The sequence below is a fragment of the Siphateles boraxobius genome, unplaced genomic scaffold (genome assembly GCF_051911475.1).
Source record: "Siphateles boraxobius isolate OS27281-9 unplaced genomic scaffold, OSU_SipBor_1 1, whole genome shotgun sequence".
Lineage (NCBI taxonomy): Eukaryota > Metazoa > Chordata > Actinopteri > Cypriniformes > Leuciscidae > Siphateles > Siphateles boraxobius.
The window spans coordinates 26,391,917-26,415,036 of NW_027508699.1; the positions used below are offsets into that span (position 1 = coordinate 26,391,917).

General features: G+C 39.0%; 1 protein-coding gene across 2 annotated transcripts in view; it reads right to left on the bottom strand.

Annotated features, from left to right (window-relative positions):
• Positions 1-616: 616 nt before the first annotated feature.
• brinp2 (bone morphogenetic protein/retinoic acid inducible neural-specific 2) overlaps positions 617-23,120 on the bottom strand; it is a 105,257-nt gene continuing 82,753 nt past the window's right edge. For both annotated transcript variants that reach the window (XM_077231645.1, XM_077231652.1), the window contains 2 exons: positions 5,454-5,676; positions 617-3,179 (listed from right to left, as the gene is read on the bottom strand). In XM_077231645.1, the coding sequence (XP_077087760.1) occupies positions 2,060-3,179; positions 5,454-5,676 (1,343 nt within the window). In that variant the 3' untranslated portion in view covers positions 617-2,059. The remainder of the gene's footprint in view (positions 3,180-5,453; positions 5,677-23,120) is intronic.

Consider the following 23,120-nt stretch of genomic DNA (forward strand, 5'->3'; position numbering starts at 1 on the left):
TAAATTATAATTATTATATAATTAAATTATTTTGTCTGTATTTTTGGCCAAATAAATGCAGCCTTGGTGAGCAAAGGAGATTTTCAAAAACAATCTTACCAACCCCACACTTTTGAACAGTAGATATTCAATTATTATTTGTGACTTAATTGATAAAAGTTATTATAAAGTGTGTCTCAAAAAACATAGTAAATTCAGGCAGTTTAGTCATAATAATTCATTAAATACAGAAATATTCAGATAGTTTATGCCTTCTCAAGAGGGAGGCTTTGCCAGTTTACATAGGGCTGTTGTGATTGATTAGACGCCCTTCACTGTCTTGACAATTTGTTGAAGGGTGAAAACCGAATCCTGTCTTAGATATTAAGATAAACAACTCATATTTACAGACTCCCTGTGATTTCCATCTTTTGGATTTAGTGAGAATGTTTTCTCCCTTTGCAGTTGAGTCACATATATATACCTTGAAGGTCCTACAGCTCTCCATGACAACAGCATAAATTGCATTTTTTTTTTTTTTTTTTTACCTCGCACTGTAAAAGTTGCTCCTCATATATTGAGCGATCCATCTTATCTTGACAGAAAATGAAACTTTTTTTGTTGATGCATATATGTAATTTTCACAGACATTTCCACACATTCCAGTTTAATATAAAAAGCAGTAATAAATGCTCTGTGTTGTCAAAGGCTGTAATTCTGTGGCTGTATTGTGTTGACAAATGCTACAACCCAAGCAACTTAATCAAGAACACTTAAGCAGTACATGTACAGTTATTCAATGCTGAGTGGAAATAATTGCCTCTAGGTGAAGAGATACTAACATGAATTCATGTATTACAGTTACGCCTCGGCACATCCTCATAATGTCTAATAGAAAAGCAGGTAAATGTAGTAAAACAAAGCTATTGAATCAGGTGATGTAAATGTAACTGTATTTGCACATAGATGACACGTAATGCACTTCTTATATAATACTTCAAATAAAAATGGACATTTACAGAGGAAAAAAGAAAAAGAAAAAAAGTGTTTCCTGCTTTTTTCTTAAAGCGAGAGACTTACAGCCAAGTGTGCTTTGATATCAGAACAGAGACTTCACTTAATAAGGCAATTGTTTTGTGGTGAAGTGTGTGGGGTTTTTTTTGTTTTGTTTTTTGGTCTTTGCACTTTCAAAAAGTACAAATACAGGTGTTCATCAGTATATATCCAAGAAGCAATGTGAAGCTTTTCACGTTTTGAATGAGATGAGCAGTATTTACAAAGCGGCCAACAAAGCTTTTCAAAACAATATTGTAAGCGTGTACCATAACTTTAAAGTTGCCTTCTCAAAAGAGATTTCAATAAACATTAAAAAACCTGTAAGGAAATTTAGCCATTCAGTTTGCTTTCATGTTTACCTTTTGGTTTAGCCATATCTCTGAATACAAAGGAATTTATATCCAACATTCTGGCAATTCAGTCCCACATTAAATACAGATATACAGATCTCACAATACAGGATTTGTAACTCCAGATAGAATAGAAAACACAAATTTGAATCTTTGCTGATTGTTATTAATGTTGAACCACTGTGCTCCGATACTTTACCTCAGAAAAGACTTCTTATTGTTGATTCTCCATCTCGAACAATGACATCACCAAGAATAACTACAGCACCCGCACAATATACGTGCTAAGAAACCGTAGGTATATATTCTGACTTAAAATGTTCTTTTTCAAGGTTCATAGGCAGTCCACTTAGGAAAACCCCCCAAAGTCTCAAAAGGAACCTTTACTCAAAGACACTATGTGGGTTTGACTGTAGGCTAGATCCAAAAAGGTTTTCCCAGCAAGGGAATATTCTGGCAACGTACGGCTTCCGCATGGTATGCTCCTGTATCGGTTACAATCAAAAATTCTGCTTCTTACAATTGCTGCCCAAAGGAAGAGGGTTCAAAGACAATCTCATCCACAAACATTTACAAGTATACTGACAATAAATTTATTTTCTCTTTCTCTCTCGTCACATTAACAAATACAATCTCACTGGCAGGCACAAATGAACAACAGAGGCTCATTTGAACTAACTGCACAGCTGGCTGAGTTCTGGCTCTGTGGAGTTGGGGAGCTTGGTGTTAAAACTCTGGAGTGCTTCCCGTATTCGCACCACCTCGCTGGACGAAAGCTTGAGCCTGTGCCTCAGTAGGCAGGAGAAGAGGTCCAGCTGCTGGGCTCCTGGGGGAGAGAGCCGGTTGATGCGGTCCCTCATCTCCAGAAGCATTAGGAAGGCCGCATCCTGGGATCCCTGCGTGTACGGGTAGTCCAACTGCAGGATCAGGTCCTTGATCCCCTCTGGATCAAAGTGCATGCTGTAGCCAAAGACCTTCAGACTGTTGATTTTCATGTAGCCTAGGTTGGCCGAGTGGTCATCCAGGTCCAGCGGCTCGTAAAAAAGCGTCTCATTGACAGCAGGATCATCAGTGATGATGCGACTGCGCAGGTAAATGTGCACCGTTTCAAAGAAGGACTTCCACTTGCTGCCAAGAGCGAGGGTCCAATTATAGCACTGGAGTGAGGCGTCCAATTTAGTTCTTTCCCAGTCTGGGAAGTCCTGTTGGTTGACGGGCATAAACCAGCTCTCAGAGTGGCTGCCCCCGAAGGGGTTGACATAGATGGCAGGCACAGGTTCCAGCGTGCTGTTCTTTGTGGAACAGATCTGGAAAGAGATCCCCATCAGCATGTGGATGAGGTTGGACTTGTTCTTGTTGCTCTTGAGGGTGAGCAGCATGCGCTTCCTCCATGCTGGGTTGAACCAGCTGCCCAGGCGCACGTCGTTGCTTATATAGATGGCATGGACCTCCATGCGGCTATCGAGCCTTTGGAGAAGGTAACGCATCTCGGCGTCTGGCATGTCAAAGTCAAAGTTGATGTAGTGGTCCAAAGAGTTGGCGATGTTGGGGCGGCAGAAGCCCATATGGAGGATGCTGCCTGGGAGACATGTGCCACAGCGAGTGATGTTGTCCGGGGCGCAGGACAAGCAGAGGGTCCCCTCACCCACCCTACATGGCACGGAGCCCTGGCAGACAGCGCGTTGCTCTGCGGCACAGATGCAGCCCTGCAGTTCCTCAGAGAAGGTGCCGTGCACACCATGCTCGCTGCAATACAACAGAGACTGGGCTTTGTTGAGCCAAAAACCCAGAGTTCTGCAAGAGAGAAGGTAATAATTACAGACAACATTAATTCCTGGAAAAATGAAGGCAAGGATTTACTAAATGAAGATAAAATCGTAAGATTTCTGGGCTTCGTCGCCATGAAAAATTGTTCAGCTAACATGTTAAAATTGTTCAGTCAGAACTTGACATCAGCCTTATTTTCTTTGTGGTAAATGAGGCATTCATTTCCTCTTGCTGATTGATACGAATATTAATCGAGTGCTGATGGCCTGTTCTTTGACAAATGCAAATTGTTCTTAACTAGTAGAGGAAGTGAGTCTTAAAAGCCTTGGAGGATGTGTGTGAGGAGATGGCACATACTTTTCATTATCTTTTATCCAATTTAGTGAGAGACAATTCACTTAAATAAATGCTCTCCATTATCTTCCAACTCACTTCACAACTGTTGACGCATACTTAATGCCATGGATAGATAAATACAATTTCTCACATCACATGCCCTTTCTGTTGGCTGCCTCCCTGTGGGATATCATTTCACCCTTCCTTTGACTATCGAGTTTATTAATGATCTTATAAATCCACTAATGTAACATGTTCTTCTTTTTCATGAGAGCATTTGATGTCAAGATGCAATGCAGGCGGTAAATAAACGTCCAAGCAGTGCTCATATATTCATGTTTACTCAGAAAACTGCATCTTGGTTCAATAATTAAGAACTGGTTGTATCTTCTATTTTGATGAGCAATCTCTCTGAAATCAGTAGTATTTTAAAAGATTCTTTTTTTTGTTTTTTTACCATTCAAATAAACTGAAAATATCATAAAACAAATAGAACTGCATATCTGAAATTACTAATTGTGACCATCTCAGACTTGGCCAGACATAGCGATGAAGTTCTTAAACTTTTTTGGGGAGCATCAAACTTACATAGCTGACTGTTTGTCATGAAATTAACCCAAGACTTCATGCTAAAAAAACTACGAATTCAAAGGGGATCAAAATGTGCACAGGTGATCAAAATTACCTGGTTTTAGTTTTTTTTTAAAGAAAAGACATCCTGATTTTATCTTTTTCAGAGTAATGACATGATTTTCATGAAACAGACTTTTGACTAGTATTGTATGTATTAATTGATGAAATCACTTTTTTTGATCAAAATAATAGAATTAGAATAGAATAAAGATTGTCTTTTTAAAAGTTTTTTTTTCTTCTGAATGTATGACCAACAAATATGTAAATGGCATTACAGAGGCTCACATTCAAGATTTATAAGAAACACATGGAATATCAAGCCATTTTTTTAAATTGAAAAACACCTCCAAAAATTGCATTCTAGGGTAATAAAACTTTTGTTTATGAAACTAATGAAGCAACAAAAATGATTCCACTCTCAGTTTGGGTTAATTGTAGTGTGTTTTTCCAGGTGCAGTGTTACAAGCAGACGCAGGTGGAAGCCGTCTGAATTGAGTGAAAGTCTTCAAGCTGAAGGATGCTAACTACAACCTGCCCATCGCGTGGAGCTCTTGATTATAGTGTGTGCACACTGACCACTCTTCAGAAATGTTCACTCTATGCAGGCACCACGAGGCACAATGTTCACTCACTTTAATATCATCCATCCTCATTTCTCATCTCTCTTTGTTTTTCCCACAAATTCATATATCCAGTAACTTTTTCTTTGCATAATCAAAAATAATTGTCTCGTAAGAACAACATCTGAACCACACAATGGTGCAGCTTCAATGCCTCTAAACCATAGTCTAAATAAACAACACAATGTTGTATATACTGAGAGTGAAACAGCCAACTGTCTTATAGACACAGAACCAAGACAAATGTTTGAATGCTAAAGTAAGCTAAAAATATATATACTTATCGTTAAATAAAAAAAATAAAAAAAAATAAAAAAACTTATCATTTGCTCAACCTCACGTTGTTCCAAACATGTTGTTTCTTTCTTCTATGGAGCATGGAAGATTTTATTTTGAGGAATGTTATGAAGAAATGTTTTTGTCCATAAAAATTAAAGTTAATGGGGTCAAAAAACAACACTGTACTTTCATTGTTTTGACAAAAAAACTTTAAGACATTTTTTTTAAAATATCCAATTTTATGTTCCACTGAACTAAGAGAGAAAGTCATAGAAGTTTGAACTGACATGAGGGTGAGAAAATTATGAAAGAAGTTTCAGTTTTTGGAGGTGCTATCCGTTTAATTGATGCTTTCTAAAACCCACATTGCACATGCTACCTTACATGATTTGCAAAAACAACAACAACAACAAAAGATCATATGGCCTTGTACCTTTCTCTAGGCAGGCTGATCTTTGGCTGTGTAGGACAGCGCTTGCTGAGAGCGAAGAGTTTGCGCACTATCTTGATGGCTTTTCCCAGCACCAGTTTAGTGCTCGCCTCCAGCAGACCATAACGTCTCTGCAGGACCAGATCTGATGCCCAGAACTTTAAGACGGCAGAGGTGTTTAAAAAATGATCTGTTGGCAATTTCTTGAGAAAGGCCTTGAACTCATCTGAAAAACAGAAGGAGAGGAAGAAATGTTATTATGGTTATTATTACTGTGAAACCTTGGAGAAGGTGAATAAACTATATTGAGCTGTTATGAGCTTCAATAAGAGGACATGAAATGGCTCATGATATGAATGCATGAGTTATCGAGCGACTCATTGTAGGTGTTGTTAGGGAAAAAACAGCAGAGACAAAAACGTTAATCACTTGACTCACAACATATCACCAAACTATATAGTAGCAACACAAAGTGAGGTTTTATTAAAACTTTTGACAATCATTGTGCACTGCTGATTGATCACTACTTGAAATAAGGACAAGCTAATCTGTCTTCAGCACAGACAGTTTAGTTGAAAAACTCATAATTCTTTTTTTTTTAAAGAATTTCCCAACACCTTCTATTGCAAAATGTTGTACAAGCTGTAAACTGTGAAATATTAGCATAATTATCAAATTCGAGTTATCTAGAAATGCATTTGGGCCACTTAAAAAGACATTAGCATCCCTCAAACATGGAGAGAAATGAAGACATTTGCACAGCTGAGGAGACAAACCCCTATCCCCCTGACTTTTTCATTGTAAGACCATGCAGAAAGAGCTCCATTGCTGTTACAGGGCATTACAATGTGCAATGATCCCACGAGCGCTGAGCCCATAGGCTCCCACATTAACACACAAGACTAAATCACAGAGATAACATTAGCATTGGCTTAGACTGTCAGTTAAGCTCAGTTTAAGCTCTGTTTTCTTCTTCTCTTCCCTGTCATTTTGTCTATGCATGTGTGTCTGTTTGACTCTGACAGCAGAAAAAAAACCTACAATGACCAGGGTCACAACATAATTGCATTACAATTAACATGGTGGTCTGGCAGTGCACAATCATGTTGTTTGCTAATGTGATGTTTGTTATATAAAACTTATAATGATAAATGAGTGACAGTAAACAAGACAGTTGACGGCACCCATTGACTTATTATTATTATTTTTCCTACTTTGGAAGTCAATGGGTGCCGTCAACTGTCTGGTTACGAACATTCCTTAAAATATTGTCTTCTTTATTATTTAAAATCTTCTTTTGTGTTAAACAGAAGAAATAAACTCATACTGGTTTGGAACAACTTGAGGGTGAGTAAGGACAAAATTTTCATCTCTTTAAACTAAGTTCTATTTCACGTCTTATTACGCTTAAACTGTCAAATGCACACCAGGTTATGTCAAAAACAAACATATATAGCAGTAGGTACAGTATATGAATCAAACAATAAAAGAAAAACAAAATCACTCACTGCTCTTGATTGAATAATCTTAGTAGCTTTTATAAGAATAGATTTTTTTCTTAAATGCTTGAAAGGATTAGTTCAATTCAGAATTCAAATTTCCTAATAATTTACTCAAATGAACAGGAGCAAATGTTTCATCACATTGCTATCTTCAGTGCACCTGCTCATTTGTTTTTAATTCACTTTCGATTTGCACTATTTGAACGATGCAAAAAAACGATGCATTAGACTTCTGTAGTCTGTACTGAATCCAGTGTGCGGCCAGCCACCTTCTTGTTCGTTGTCCATATTTCTGTGGCTCTACGCACCTGAAGATTTTTTTTGTGTGTGTCAATTTAGAGCGCAATCATTTCTTCTAGTTTTCCTGAAAATATACTCACTCATGCGCAGCCTACGTCACGCGTGACCTTTCCAACGTGACTACGCAATGTCACGTTGCAAAAACTGCAATTTGGACCTCCGAAACCGTTGGTACCCGTTGACGTCACATTGCATAGAAACAAACGGCTTATTTTGAGACACTGCTTATGATTTATGGGGATTCAAATGTAGTGGGTGAAATTTTACCATTATAGGGTGGTTGTGTACACATACTGCCGACACGCATTTATGTTACACCATGTAAACATGAATTTTGCAAAATAGGTATCCTTTAAAAATTACTATTTTTCAAATTTTCATTACAGTATTTTGCTTTTTTAGTTATTCGCTGGCAAATAATTTTCTAGGTATGTTGCACCATTATCTGATAAGTGAAATCAATATTTTTATTAAAAACAAATGATTCAGTTTGATCATTTAGTTAGAAAGAAGGCTTTGCGTTCCTTGACTGAATGAGCTCAATAGCATTTCATTTTACAGTTATTGTATTCAGATGATTCTTACATCTGCACAGATGCTTTATCGCTTCATGAATCTGATCTGCAGCACACTTGCATTCATTACATGATAAAAAAAGCAAGCATTTAATATGTACATGTATATTCCAAACATAAGCCTACAGGGGCCGAGATCAGGGTTGTGGTAAGCTATAATGCAACCCAATAAAACCATAGCGGTTCGTTCTGTACCTGATCATAACCTACCATCCCTTTCCCACATAACGGCATAAAATGTAGCCATATGCAGCAGTGCTTTTATTAGATTTTCTCACTCCCTCTCTCTCTTTCTCACTCTACCTTCCCTCTTTTGCCTTTTTGCCTTCCAGTCTCTCTCTCTCTCTCTCTCTCTCTCTCTCTCTCTCTCTCTCTCTCTCTCTCTCTCTCTCTCTCTCTCTCTCTCTCTCTCTCTCTCTCTCTCTCTCTCTCTCTCTCTCTCTCTCTCTCTCTCTCTCTCTCTCTCTCTCTCTCTCTCTCTCTCTCATCTTTTCCCCATCTCTTTATCTCCTTCTTGCTCATATTCTGCTGGAGATCTCATTATTCACAGTGGCACATTTACAATTTGAACTTTTCTTCCCTTTTCTGCCATATGCTGGCATTTATGACTATATGTTCAAATTTATGGACTATTTAGCCCTTCCTAAAAATGTCAGCTGGAATGATGAGGTTATTTTCCTCAAAACACATTCTCATTTTGTACATTAGTACCTCAAATGTCTATGAACAAGGAGAGATGGGAACTTATTGCTGTCTATGCACATTCAAGAACATAACCACATTCATTCTCATTATATAATGGTTCAAAAAAAGGAACGTCTCAGGTTACGTATGTAACCCTGGTTCCCTGAGAGGGAACAAACGCAGCGTTGAGACGCGGTGGGAATGCTCTGCGTGATTGCGTCGTGAAGCACGTGTATAATCAGTCCATTGGAAGAGCGAGACGTCATAGGCGGGTGACGTCATAGACCAGGAAGCTATAAAGCACACCAGAAAACAGACCGCGACAGCTTCTGAAAAAGCCTGAAGCAAGTCGATCAGGGCATGCAGGAAGTATGGCAGGAGAACGCAGCGTCTCGTTCCCTCTCAGGGAACCAGGGTTACATACGTAACCTGAGACGTTCCCTTTCAAGGGAACTCAAGCTGCGTTGAGACACGGTGGGAACCCTATACCCACTACGCCATAATGAGAAATGCCCGTTTTGTGTGAAGTCCTTGCACACACTAAGAAGCAAGCAGCCTAGCCCCGGGAGTGGAGAGGTCTAGGTCATAAAATCTGACAAATGTATGTGGTGAGGACCAGCCTGCCGCATTACAAATAACCTGAAGGGAAACCCCCGAAATTAAAGCCTAGAGGCAGCCATACTCCTTGTAGAATGGGCCTGAACAGCCATAGGTGAAGGCTGTCCGGCCGCTTCAAAAGCAAGTGAGATAGCCTCAACTACCCACTTGCTCATTATCTGTTTAGATGCAGGGCAACCTGTCTCAAGTTACCCGAAGCAGACAAATAATTGTTCTGATATACGCCACTGAGCAGCTCTGTGGACATACGCATCCAAAGCCCGGAAAGGGCATAAGAGATTAAGTTTTTCCTGATCTGGGGTATTAAAGGTGGAGGACAGAAAGGCCTGGAGCACAAATGACCCGCACATTTAGTAGGGAACTAATAAATACAACCCGACCTGGGGTGAAGAAATACTACCACCAAACCAGGTGCAAGTCCAAGTACGTGCAGGCCTCAGCCTCATGTACCACGGAGAAGATGAAATTAAGGATATCTCCTCAGAGATAACCCAGCAAAGAAACATTCATTACAGAAATCAAGTACTGTACCAACAGGGCAGAAACAAGATTCAGAAGGCATTCTCTGCACCAGGCAGAGAACAGTTTCCATATCAATGCATATTTAGTCTTCTCGTGGAGGGAGCTCTGGACTGGATTATGGTCTCAACGACCTCGGTCGAGAGACCTGAATCTATGAGCTGGGCCTCCTCAGAGGCCGAGCCCACAGTATCCATAACTCCAGAGCTTCCAGGAGCAAAGATATCGGGAATGCGTACAGGTGTAGCGTCAACCACACCTAATACATCACGTCCAGTCCAAGCGGAGCTGGTGTGAGGTAGAATCACAAAGGGCAATGCATTGTACAAACGATGCGAAAGGTCGACTTGAGTTGACCGAAGTTCTCCCTAAGAAGCTCCACCACCTCGGGGTGAAGTCTCAATTCCCCGGGCCACAGCCCCTGCCTCAACAGGATATCTGCTCTGATATACGAGACCATCAGTGTGTTGTCCGGACCCTTCGCCGAGCGACCACTCATGATTGTCCCCGACTTGTGAGGGAAGCATCCGTCGAAAGTATTATGTGTCGATAAGAAGCCCCCAACACTGGGCCTGGGCGAGCAACCAATGTTCTTCCACAAGACCGAGGCACGAAGGCATAGCCGCGTGACCTTGATCATGCGAAAACGGATTTCCCCTCGGAGAAAACCCCTTGGTCCCGAGCCACCACTGCAGGGGGCTCATGTACAGAAGGCCAAAAGTAACTACGTTGGACGCAACTACCATGAGCCCCAACAGTCTCAGAGACTGTTTTGCAGTGAATGACTGACCTAGTTTACATTCTTTACGGCTGAGAAACACAGAAATACATGCAGAAGACAGACGTGCTTGCATGTTGTCGAATCTCATATTACACCTAGAAAAGTGGTCCTCTGAGTTGGGAGGAGTACACTTTTTGCTGTTGAGCCGCAACCCCAACCTCCTTATGTGGGACAGAACGACATCTCGATGTTGAACTGCCAAAAGCTCGGACTGAGCTGAAATCAACCAGTCGTCGATATAATTTAATACGCAAATGCCCTGGAATCTGCTCCATCCACGCATATTGTAAAGGTGCGGGGTGATAACCTAGGCCGAATGGAAGAACCCGATACTGGTATGCTTCGCGCCTGAAAGCAAACCTCAAGAACCTCCTGTGATGAAGATGGATAGATAAGTAAGCGTCCTTTAAGTCTATTGTGACAAACCAGACCTCGGACTGAGTCTGTGACACAATCATATTTAGCGTAAGCATACTTTGAACTTAAGATTCTGAAACCTGCTGTTTAAATGACACAGGTCTAGAGTAGGACGCAACCCCTCATCCTCTTTCGGAACAATGAAGTAATGGCTGTAAAACCCTGACTGTCTGCCGGGAGGAGGAACCCCTTCTACAGCTCCTTTTGCAGAAGTGTCAGTACTTCCTGCTCCATAACCAAAGCCTGCTCGGGGTCCACCACAGTGGGGAGGACCCCTAGAAATCTGGGCGGACAAGAACCGAATTCTGAACCCCTTCCTATAGTGTGCAGGACCCACTGAGAAATATGTGGCAGTAGTTTCCACGCTGCCAGAAATTCTACTAGGGGAACCAGTCTCTCAAGACTGGCCTCTGGATTTGGTTGAACAGTCACTACGGTGCCCTGAAGCGGGGAACCGGCAGGGAACAACCGAACTGACCGTTTTACGACCCTCCTCGGAGGATCGTATGGGGACGCTGACACCTCGGTGCCCTGAACGGCGAACCGGCAGGGAACAACCGAACTGGCAGCGCTGCGACCCTCCTCAGAGAGTCGACCCCAGAGGGCGCAGAGGAAAAACGATTTCTCAAAACCCTACCTCCCCCGGAGGAGCCCTCAGAAGCCTGATAGCCTTGTTTTTTGCGAAAGGACTTCCTGTCTAAGCTTTATTAGAGATGACGATAATCCTCGGATCTTGCCTACCTCTAAATAGCTTAGTTCCTACGAGCCTCCTCAGAGGATCATTGGTAGAAGCAGGCACCTCGGCACCCTGAAACGGCGAACCGGCAGGGAAACCGAACTGACTGCTCTACGACCCCCCTCGGAGGATTGTTTGGGGACACTGACACCTTGGTGCCCTGAACGGTGAACCAGCAGGAAAACCGAACTGGCAGCACTGCGACCCTCCTCAGAGAGTCGCACCCCAGAGGGCGCCGAGGAGAAACGATTTCTCAAAACCATCCCTACCCCGGAGGGGACCACCCTTAAAAGCCTGATAGCCTCGGCGTCAGGGCTTCCTCTTTGTCCAAGCTATTTTAGAGATAAAACAGTCCTCAGATCTTGCATATCTCTAACTAGCTAGACTGCTACCGCCACCCAGGTCCCCCTCGATTGTGGAGGAGCCCAAATGGTGATGCTCGTTTTGCACTCTGTGCTGCGAGGAGCTTAGTAGACCGAGACTGCTCCGCCCAGCAGTCTCGGGAACATTAGTTTGGTGAGGAAGAAACCTCTGGAATGCCGCTGAATGGTTTTATTTCTTAGTTGTTGTTTTTTTTTGAAAGCGGAGCGTCCAGAAGAACAGACATAATTTATCTTATTTTTCTTTATTTTTAAATCAGAAAAACGTATATATATATATATATCACTCCGTGGCCACCAGCAGGAAAACAACCGAACTGGCCCATCTGCGACCCTCCTCAGAGAGTCGCCCCCCCAGAGGAGAAACGATTTCTCGAAACCGTCCCTCCCCAGTATAGTTTATCTGTTTTTGCACAACGCAATTCTCGAATAGCGTCAGTGCTGACATCCTCACATTCATCCATGTCCTTATACTTTACCCACCAGCGCTGCCTAATAAAACTTATTTATTTAAGATGGCTGGTGAGTAACGTCGGGGTTAAAAACGATGACACCGACTCGGGAGAGAGAAAGCTCGCAAGCGTCTCTTTAACCCGAGGCACTGTCATACCATGATACTTAATACCCAAAGCATTACTATAGTTAGACGTTTGGGCATTAAACACATAAAATAGAAACTGGCTTATTCCACGATCTCGATACCTCAGTGTGGAGATAGGGAACAACAACCTCCCCGGCGAGGAGGCTGAGATACAGAGTTTTTCTGTTTTTAGATATATTTCATCTAATAAACTCCTTTTATTTTCACTCTCATAATGTTCAGCGGGCCAGTAAATATTTAACTAGCAACAGCACTAGATAAACCTCCTTGTAAAGCTCCTCTTTATTCAACAAAGTTATGAGCTGAGTTATTTATTTTTTTATTGAAAACTCAAACATCTGCCTTTTTCTTAATATCTTTATTTGTTTTGTTCTCTTTTTTCTAAACAAAACACTAACGATACCAATTCCTCAGAACTGGAAATTGCCAGCACTGGATCTGACAGGTGAAAGCTGAGATAGGGCGGAGCCCGTCCCAACCCCCGCTGTCAGATCCGTCCCAAAATGCGAGTCGCCGCCGTGCCTCGGCAACCGCGGGACCCGCGCGGGGAGCGTGAACCGAACGTGAACCGTCTTCCTCGAAGAACGCCCGGCGGGAGCGGAGCGTCCTCACGGACAGCTTCTCGCAATGCTCAAAGTCAGCCCACTCGAGAACTGACTGTGGCATGCTCCACTCCCAAAAAGTAACAAAAAGCTGATGTGTGTGTCCCCACCCGTGATATAAAGTGGGCAGGGAACAACACAAAGCTGCTTGCTCTCTTTTGCCATAATATATATATATATATATATATTGCAACTTGACAGACAACAATAAATATAACAAGGACAGAATACACAGTTCGCTTGCTGAAGGCACAGAAGCTGTCGCGGTCTGTTTTGTGGTGTGCTTTGTAGCTTCCTGGTCTATGACGTCACCCGCCTATGACGTCTCGCTCTTCCATTGTACTGATTATTCACGTGCTTCACGACGCAATCACGCAGAGCGTTCCCACCGTGTCTCAACGCAGCTTGAGTTCCCTTGAAAGGGAACTACATTGAAAATTTTGACTTTCACTTAAAGACACACATAACACTGATTCCTCAAGCATATGTACCCGCAGGCAAGACCGCTGGTACAGTTGACAATTCTTAAATGTGTTTGTACAGAATTAGGTCCCTTAATAGAAAAGGTAGTTGTGTGTACATGGTGAGTTTATCCTGTAAAATCAACAACCCTTTCTTTGGATCACGGAGGAGAAAACTTGACATTTACACTTTACCTTACAGTTATTTCTTATATTGCATCCTGTGTTGAATCTCCACATAGTATGGACTTTAAAAAACTACAAAGACAGCTGGAGGAATAGGAATCAATGCTGTCTTCAGATGTAACTATAGACTGTCAACTACAAAACTATCACAAAGTATCCTCACTAAGAATGGCCATAATGTCAAGATAATAAAGAATATGTCAGAGTTGTTTGAACAAACAATCAAATGTTTTAATAACTGAACCAATAAATTAATAATACAAAAACAAAAAATGAAAAATATAGGAACCGTGGGAAGTTGACAAAGATTATATCTCAGGAATAAGGTTTTCAGTAACAAGTCCAATTATTTTGTTACCTTTTACATTTACATTGCTTTGTGTTTCATATTTTTTTAACAGTTTAAATTGTGCTTTAATCAGCTGTTTAATGGCATGTTTCATTGTGACAACTTGCCCCATTTGGCATAAGGTGAAATTAACCGTATTTTAAAGCAAAAGGTAAAATCAACAGTTGAAATAATTTTAAGGTATGCCTATACATAGAAATTGACTATCAAAAATAAACCCACCCAGAGAAATATTCACTGGAGTAAAAAAAGTATGACCACTAGCCACGGTCTCCCCATAGTAATTTCACAGGAAAACTTGGCTTGGCTCACTTTACTCAAAGACAACGAAATTATCAGATTTCCAACAAAGTTTTTCTTAGACGGCCACGATTTATTTGAAATGAAAACTCTTTACCTCTAGTTGTAGTACCCAAACCCAGTGCAACTATATTAGATATTTTAGATATTCAGTTTCAAAGTGCCTCTTAGAATTCAGCTAAATGTGTTCAGTTTGTGCATAAAGCTCCAGTGATCTGCCTTTTTTTGAGCGTTAGACAGCTGTCTAACCAAGCCGAGCGTCCCTGCAGGTATGGCCTGATTTAGTTTTGTAATTATAAGCAAACCATCAGTGCGGTACAAACTATTCTCAAGTAGACGCACTGAGGAACTTAAACTTTTGATATCAGGCTGAAAGCAGATGCAAGCGATATTGTTGAAATTACCTAAAACGGCCTCATACATTTTTTTCATCAGATGCAAATAGGGCTCGCAAATTCATTATAGCTGTAATGAACTGTTTTGCATCTAAATAGAAAGAAACATAATTATCAGCTCCAAACTCCACAGAAGTTGCATTTTGTGCAAAGACAAATACAAGTTGTATGGAATTTAGTTTACATTCGTTTGAAATACCTGTTAAAAAATAAATTAAACTGTTAAGTCAGGACAGAGAAGACAGATCAAGGATGTTCCTTCTGCCCTTGATCTTATTATTGCTTGGAATTTTTTTTTCTTTCTCAATGAGAAAGCAGGACACATGTATAATATATTCAAATGAGCGCTTTTTGCTCTTCATGGGAGGAAGCGTTCTTGTTATCTTTACCGGACACCCTACAGAACAAACAGTGCCGCCTGGCCTCTATACGTCTTTTATATCTCCAAGTGGAATATGATTTTAAAGCCGGTAAAAATGTGGTGGCTCCCAGAGGACAGGGCATAATTCACAGATTGATCAAAGCACAGGTAACGGCGGGATGGCTGTATTACAGCTTGTCTGGAGTTGCGGACTAGTAACAGGGCCCTGATTAGACATTTCTGGCAGTGTTAGAACGAAAGGAAGGACATTTGCTCTGTTAATCAGTCAACCGGGCACATTTTTCCCTGAACATTAATTCAGAATTGAGTTTTCCCTGTAATTGCAGAAGACATTTGTGACATGAACGAGACACTGTTTCAAGTCTGTGGAAGTAACCGAGGTAGTAAAAAAAGCCTGGCAATCAGACAATGACAGATTTTCACGGACTCACCGATTTAACACATTCCGATGACAACCACAGATGTATGTGTTGTTACATTTCTAGGCATCAGCCCAAGCCTTTGAATCATCCTTCTTTACTGACAAACAAAAGTTGGTTTTGTGTATGTACAATGTTAATCTCGTCAGTGAAATTACTGCGTTATTTTTACCCAAACCAGTTACACACAAACCACACCCTGCTGAAATGCAAAATCACTGACAAAATCTTTGTTAACAAACGTATTAATTTTTTGCGCAATAACAAAGATGGTACAAAAGGGAATCACGCTAATTAAAACAACTTGCATCTGCTCAAAATGACGTGAAGTGAACTTGAACTAATGCTACGTTTACCACGGAAGAAGGAATTAGGAGCTGAGAATGAGGTCACACCTGAGGTGACCACGTTCCAGTACGCAGGTAGCAAATCAAAGATTAATGCGTCCAGGCAAACCTTTGTTGTGCTTGCTCTTTCAGAATACAAACACATAAAAAAGTGGTATTTTGCATAGATAATGTCCAAGTATCATGTCCACAAATAGAGGTTGGAGTCTGTGTGTACAGACGAACAGAAGTGCTAATAAACAGTATTGTAGAGTCTACTGAGAGTCGACCTTTTGTAGAGCTGTCCATTTGTCGAAATTGTTCTAATTCACTGATATCTGTCTGTTGATAAATGCCAGTGATGTATTTGCGAGTACTCATGTCACCAGTCATTAGTAGGCTATAGCTTTTTTACATTTAAACTGTAACCCGTATGTTCATTGTTCTGTAATAATAATAATAAATTAATTTTATCATTATTTATTTTATATTGATTTATTTTTAAATCAGTATGCCTTTCTAATGCTATGTCAGAGCTCAGGTTTTCACAAGGGCAGTTTTCACATTTTGTAATAGTTTAATTTTGCACTTTCTCTGTAACCCAAATGTTGTAAGCCTGTACTAAAATTAGATGTAACTTAGCCTGACTAAAACGTATGAATTTAACATTTACTTTGAAAAATGAAAACTATCCCTAAAACTGTGAAACAAACAACAACACTTACATATATTTGCCATTGAGGGTAACATAAAAAAACAAGGAATTAATGTTTTCGTCCAACAAAGAAAAATAATGAGCAATGCAACATCTTTCTTTACATGAACAATAAATGCAAAGCGAGGAATGCTATCATGATGCATAGATGGCAACCTGCTGAAAGAGTCAGTATAGCTTTAAGAATAAGAATGAACCGTCGCTTGAGCTTTTCTCTGATAAAATACTGTTTCCTCCACTCCTGCTGTCATCAGAGCTCCAAAGCAGTCACTGAAATATACTCCTCGCTCTCTCTCTCTCTGACTGTTGCTGAAACCCTGAGCCATAAATATAGAGCCTTAAACCTCTTTGTCTTGATGCTGTGCACTGCGATCGCTGCTTATGGTACTCCGGTGTGTGCTTCCAGCAAGGCCAAGCTGTGTTGTTGAGGTCTCAGCCTCCAAAATCTCATAAAGGAGACCAATCCTAACTAAGACAGTAATTTTTACCAATCAAAGTCTGGAGAGGAGCATAAAACAAAATCCTCGCTTGTATGTTGTGAAATATAGGCAGCCAGCATTGTGGTGCGACATAACGTAAATTTATATTTATATCCACAGTCGCAAAAGTACACTCACAAGAGAGAAAAAAATAAAAGGTTGAAAGAAGAAAAACATGTTTACTGTGGGTTCCACAGAAGAGTACTCAATTCCATTAAACGTATAAGCATGTATTTTTATAGTCGGTTTTAAGAGATTTATCTGCCATGCTTTGAAAAGTGACATAGATTTCTAAAAGCATATCCATATATTGCAGCCTGGGTATTCTTGGTTTAAGTAAAATGATAATTTTAATCACCCCATACTTCTAAGTTAGCAGAAATGATAGTGCTGCTTGTTTTTCTTAATAGTCCATTACCAAGTAGCATATCAGGCCATCGTGTCATTATGAGTTTGAGGTGCACTGAGGCCTGGTCTGAACTTAAATGGGGCAGCAGGATGAATGAAACCCTTAAAACCTAAAACAGGCATCAGTGTGTGGCTGCATCATATGCATCAAAACCGAATCGACTGTTCTGTCATACAAGCCACTGCTCGCATCATTAAAGAGAGGGAGAAATTACAATGTGCGACTTCCTTAGATATAAATGCTTGTGAGTTTGGAAACTAAAGTTAAGTGGCAGTTTTTTTCTCCTGGGCTGGAGGATAAGTTTGCATGATTCAGTTTAGTTGCAAATTATTGAGGCTCAGCAGGGCTCTGGCTGTACTTGGCATCCACTGCCAATTTATTAATAAGAAATAATATTATTTGGAGCTCTCCTACAGCACGGCAGGAAGACAGGTAAATAATCTCATTACATGTTCTCAATTTTTACACAAACTGCATAGTGTTGTTTGCATTCATATATCTCAACCAGCAGTGAACCCAGCTACCCAAGTAATAGTAAGAAAAAAATTATCCACCAAATATTCCTCTTTAATAATAAGTTTAAATATAAGTTTATTAATAACTACAAGCCAACATTTGGCACCAAAATTAGCAAACCCCTACTGATTTAGGGTTGTACTGTATATGTTATTCAGCTCAGCTTTAACAAAAACACAAACAGTATACACATATGATAATATTGGACCTCAAACAAAAAAAACATTTCTATATTTAAAATAATTGTCAGTGAAAGGAAAGGAGAAGCTTAATAAAATAAAACTGATGATAAAATGTTTGAATCTATATATATTATGAATATATATATATATATATATTATCATCTTACATTTTGTCTAGTTTATTTTGATGTTTAATTAAGGTTTATTGATAGAAAATTGCAGTCACACAAATCAGGGTTTTAAACAGGTTTTTAAATATTCATGTCCCAAAGACTGTCAAAATCTAATTAGACTATTGTGAGATTGACAATCTAAAAAATTATTTAAGATCCTCCTTCCACTGACAATTTGATGAAATTAAATAAATAAATAAAGATGCAAAAATAAAATAAATGAATTATGACGATTTGTATTCTTGCCCAATTTTTGCTCATTATTTATACCTTAGTCTTGTTTGTGGTTTTGTTGGAGAAGAGATTATGTTCAATTAGCCATGCTCAAAAAAAAGAGAGAAAAAAAGAGAGAGGGGGGAAAAAAGCGTGTCTCTGCTCATCTGTATGAGAAAAGCAGATCTCAATCAGTATTCCATCACTCATAGAGAGTTATAAACTCCCTATCCCCTCTCAATACGCCTCTGAATTTCATTATAAAATATTATTCTCAGCTTCCATGCAAGGTCAGTAAGATTAAAGAAAACAAAAAACAAAAGCATTAGGTGGTCTGCAACTTATTTGAAGTAACTGTTTGAGGTTTCACTCACGCAGAGAGATGAATTAAAGTGGAAAGAGCAGCTATTTTCAAATAACTTATCACCTAAGGAATTGAATAAGATAACGTGACACAAATATACAATTTAACTTCATGAAATATCACCAGTCGTCTACTGGCCTTTAGATGGAAAGCACATAGGGTATGCTACTGTATGTTATTTTCTCTACTTTAAGGATGCATCGAGATTAAGGCTTTAGCTGCTTACAGCTTTTTTCATTACCTATAGCTAAGGAAACATTTCAGTTTTATGTTTCTGTCAGACTGCCCCCCTTTAACTTTAAAGAATTTGTTTGAGGCTCAGGGCTGATTTGAAGTCTGCATGGCACTGGAGCTCAGTCTCCTGCTCACATTAGTGCTCTGACAGCAGGGGTGACATCACATGCTTGAAAGGAAGCAGTTCAGTGACCCCTAATGCTATCCAGGAAGAGAACTCTGATGGATCTGCTCAGTCGGCTGGCATCTTTACACAAGACAATCCTTGATTTCACTGTTTGACAAATAATTGCAGAGATATGAAGTGGAGATCTGCCAAAGGATTTAGGACTGGGAAACAAAACTGTGTGCATGCTGCTTATGAGCCTAATATTATGTATTTACATACTGTCAGTATGTGTAATTTTTCATACATGATCCACAGTTTTGATTGTACATGCACACTAGAAATAATGCAAACAAGTCCAGATGGCTCTATGAATTGAAAAGGTGTGTGGTTAAATGTTGCTTCCTTTACATAAGCAAAACAATGAACTTAAAAAGGTAATAGAAAAAAACAGAATCCTATCAGGGTCATTAAATTATGTTTAAATCTCTGAGAAATATTCTCAGAAAAAAAAGGGAATTCTTTTATTGCATGTGTATTTTTAGGGCCCCCTGAGGTTACGATGAGTCGAGCATTTGATGTCAGCTTATTTGCTCTGTGTGGTTGCACTGCTATTGCAGATGAATGAATGCTGTCAAACTGTTCCTTACTGAAACAATTGAGATCAAAAGAAAAAAGAAGCCAAAAGAAAAGAAAAAATGTGTGTAATGAATTAATATAAATTATGTTTTTATTCATTATATGACGATTGTATTTATGTATTTATTTATTTATAAATTATTTTAATATTAATTGATTTACTGATATTAAACGTATGATATAATTCTTGTTTGGACAGAATTAACACTTGTGCATCATTTAAAAAAAGTTACATATAGGTCCATATATAGTGTCAAAAAACGTTTCATAAAAATTTGAAGCTTGGGAGCACAGACTTAAGTTTGGTCTAATTTTAAAGAAGACCCTTGGCAGATTATTGCTGAAGTAAAAAAAAAAATCTTATGAACATTATTTATGTTATTATATAAAACATAGATATTTTAAGAAACAAGTTGAACTCTAAAACGGCTAGAAAATCAAAGCCATACATCTAAATAAGTTGTGTTCCAAATTTGAGGTTAATATCTCAAAATATTAGCTTTCGGTAAGATTTTGTTTGGGCGCAGTAACAGATTTTCCCCATTGGATGCCAGCAAAATTCCACTGGTGCACACAGTGATTGGATTTGATATTTGCAGTTGAGTTTTTCACTCTCAATATTACAAACACACACAAAAATATTTTTTATTACACACATGCAAAACCACACTCAGACATCCATACCAACACACCCACACAATTATGGTTGCATAATTTATCCAGTTGGCTCTATAATAAGCAGAAAACAGGAATAAAGCGAATATTTGCTTTATAGGTCAAACCTGAAAAAAATGGCACCATCTGGTAAAAAAATTAAAACATTTAAAATTTGAAGCCTTGCCAACAGAATGAAAGCCTCTTAACCCCATAGTATAGCAGCAGCCCTTGGAAAATTTTTGTATTTATTTCTTGTACCTAGTGCAAAAAAGATTTTTTAAAGGAAATGGCGGTGAAATAGTAAAATTCCAATAAAAATACACACCTGTGCCAAAATTCATGCAGTTAGCATTACAGTGTTTTACAGTCGCTAGGACACATTTCTCAATATTTAGGTCACTTTTTCAAAACTCTTCACACAGTGAGCACAACAGAAGTATATGTGGGCTAAACTGTGGATCATTTATCATTGCTTTGGCACAAAATGCATTCAATGACTACATCTTTCAAATTACATTAATTGTTTTCTCACTTCGACACAACAACCATCAAAACTCTGTGTACTTACAGGCCAATTTGCACATGCTTACATACTGTTTTCAAAACTGTTAAACTTATGTTCAAAACAATAACATAATACAAAACTGAATATGACAGCAATTTGCTACATTTCTACAGTAATATTGTAATGAATTATATTTCGAATCTAAAAATGAAATGCTATAAAAACAATTGGACAATTGGACCAACCACAGCTGATTCCTATTGTATCTGTGTCGGTGAATGGTGTGTAAAAAATTCTTGTATTTTGTATTTAGTCTGTGAAAAAAAAAAGAAAAAAAAAGACATAAAATATATTGAAGCATACTGCATAATGTCTGATTCATTCCAGTAAAATATATTGCAGTGAATTCTAAACAGTAGAGAGGTGTGCTTGTTTTACAGAAGAAAACATTGTATATGCTACCTGTTGTTAGTGTTTTTTAGGTCATTGTTTTGTGGGTGACAAAGTGTGTTTGTTGTCTGTCAACCTTTGCTAGTGTGATGGAAGAATATGTTGATTTGAGGCATGTATGAAGTGATATGGTAGTTTTAGTGCATTTTGAAAGTGAAATGAACTGCTGTGCCGAGCTGAAAGTTGGTTTGGAGAACTGTGTGAAGAGTTGAAAAGTGTTGAAAAAGTGACCTAAGTATTGAGAAATGTGTCCTAGCGACTGTAAAAAACTGTAACACAGGCAAAGTGATAAAAAAAAAACTAAACTGAAAAAGACATAAATGTCCATAAGGATGCACAAGGGTAAAATAATAATAATAATAATAATCTAAGTTAACATTAATAATAATCTAAATTAAACTGAATATATACAAATAATAACAATAATTGTATTTATTTATTTATAATATTAATGATTTTACCTTTGCTGCAAAAATATGATGATATTGTCATTATTTTGGAGGACAGAATTTACTAAAACAATCCCAGGGCTCGCAAAATCGCTAGCCCGACGTCCCGAGGCTAATGTGTTTTCCAGTCGGGCTACCAAAATGCATAACCGGCCTGCCCGACGGGCTATCTGGAATAGTGTAATCAAATTGCTCCCTTTATTCACATTATTGACCTAGTTATTTTAAGGAAAAATATGACTGCGCAAGTTTTTGATCATGCTGATTTATCCGCAGTGCAATTTCTCATGAATCTCCGTGCCTGTTTTAAGAGAAACACGTGATCAGTGGCGTAAGTTTGTTTTAAAAAGTGGGTGGGACAGGTGTGTGTGTGTGTGTGTGTGTGTGTGTGTGTGTGTGTGTGTGTGTGTGTGTGTGTGTGTGTGTGTGTGTGTGTGTGTGTGTGTGTGTGTGTGTGTGTTGCTAATACAATGCAAAATCAGATATTTGTAACAATTCAAATAGAAATTTGAGAAAAGAATAACATTACGATGTCTAGAAATCAAGTTCAATAGTAACATTACATTGGGTTTAATTAGAGATCCACTAATATTGTTAGTGGCGAGAATTTTCACGTGAATAAATGTATAGATCAGCATTTCTGCTTGTGTACCTTAATGGTCTTGTGGTTACAACTTTTGCCAAGCGTGTCAGAGGTTCTGGGTTCTAATCTGCACAAGTATAGATTTTTTTTTTCTCATCAAAACCGAATATGTTCATCAGTGGTTAAACTAATAGACTTTTGACCAAACCTTTTTGCAACTGAGATATAGCCCTTATGACAACCTCTCTGTGCGTCAACTAGCCCAGTCTCCACTATATTTAACTCTTGCCATTGCTCTGTCTCACGGACTCATATCTCCCTCATTTATAGCAGTCAATGATATCAGTAAATGGACTGCTCAGTGTCCTAGAGACAGTGACATATGTCTACTAAAATTCATCATCATGATCATCATCACAGTGCAGATATGATTTCCAATTAGTCTGTCTTGCTTTTCTTCCTT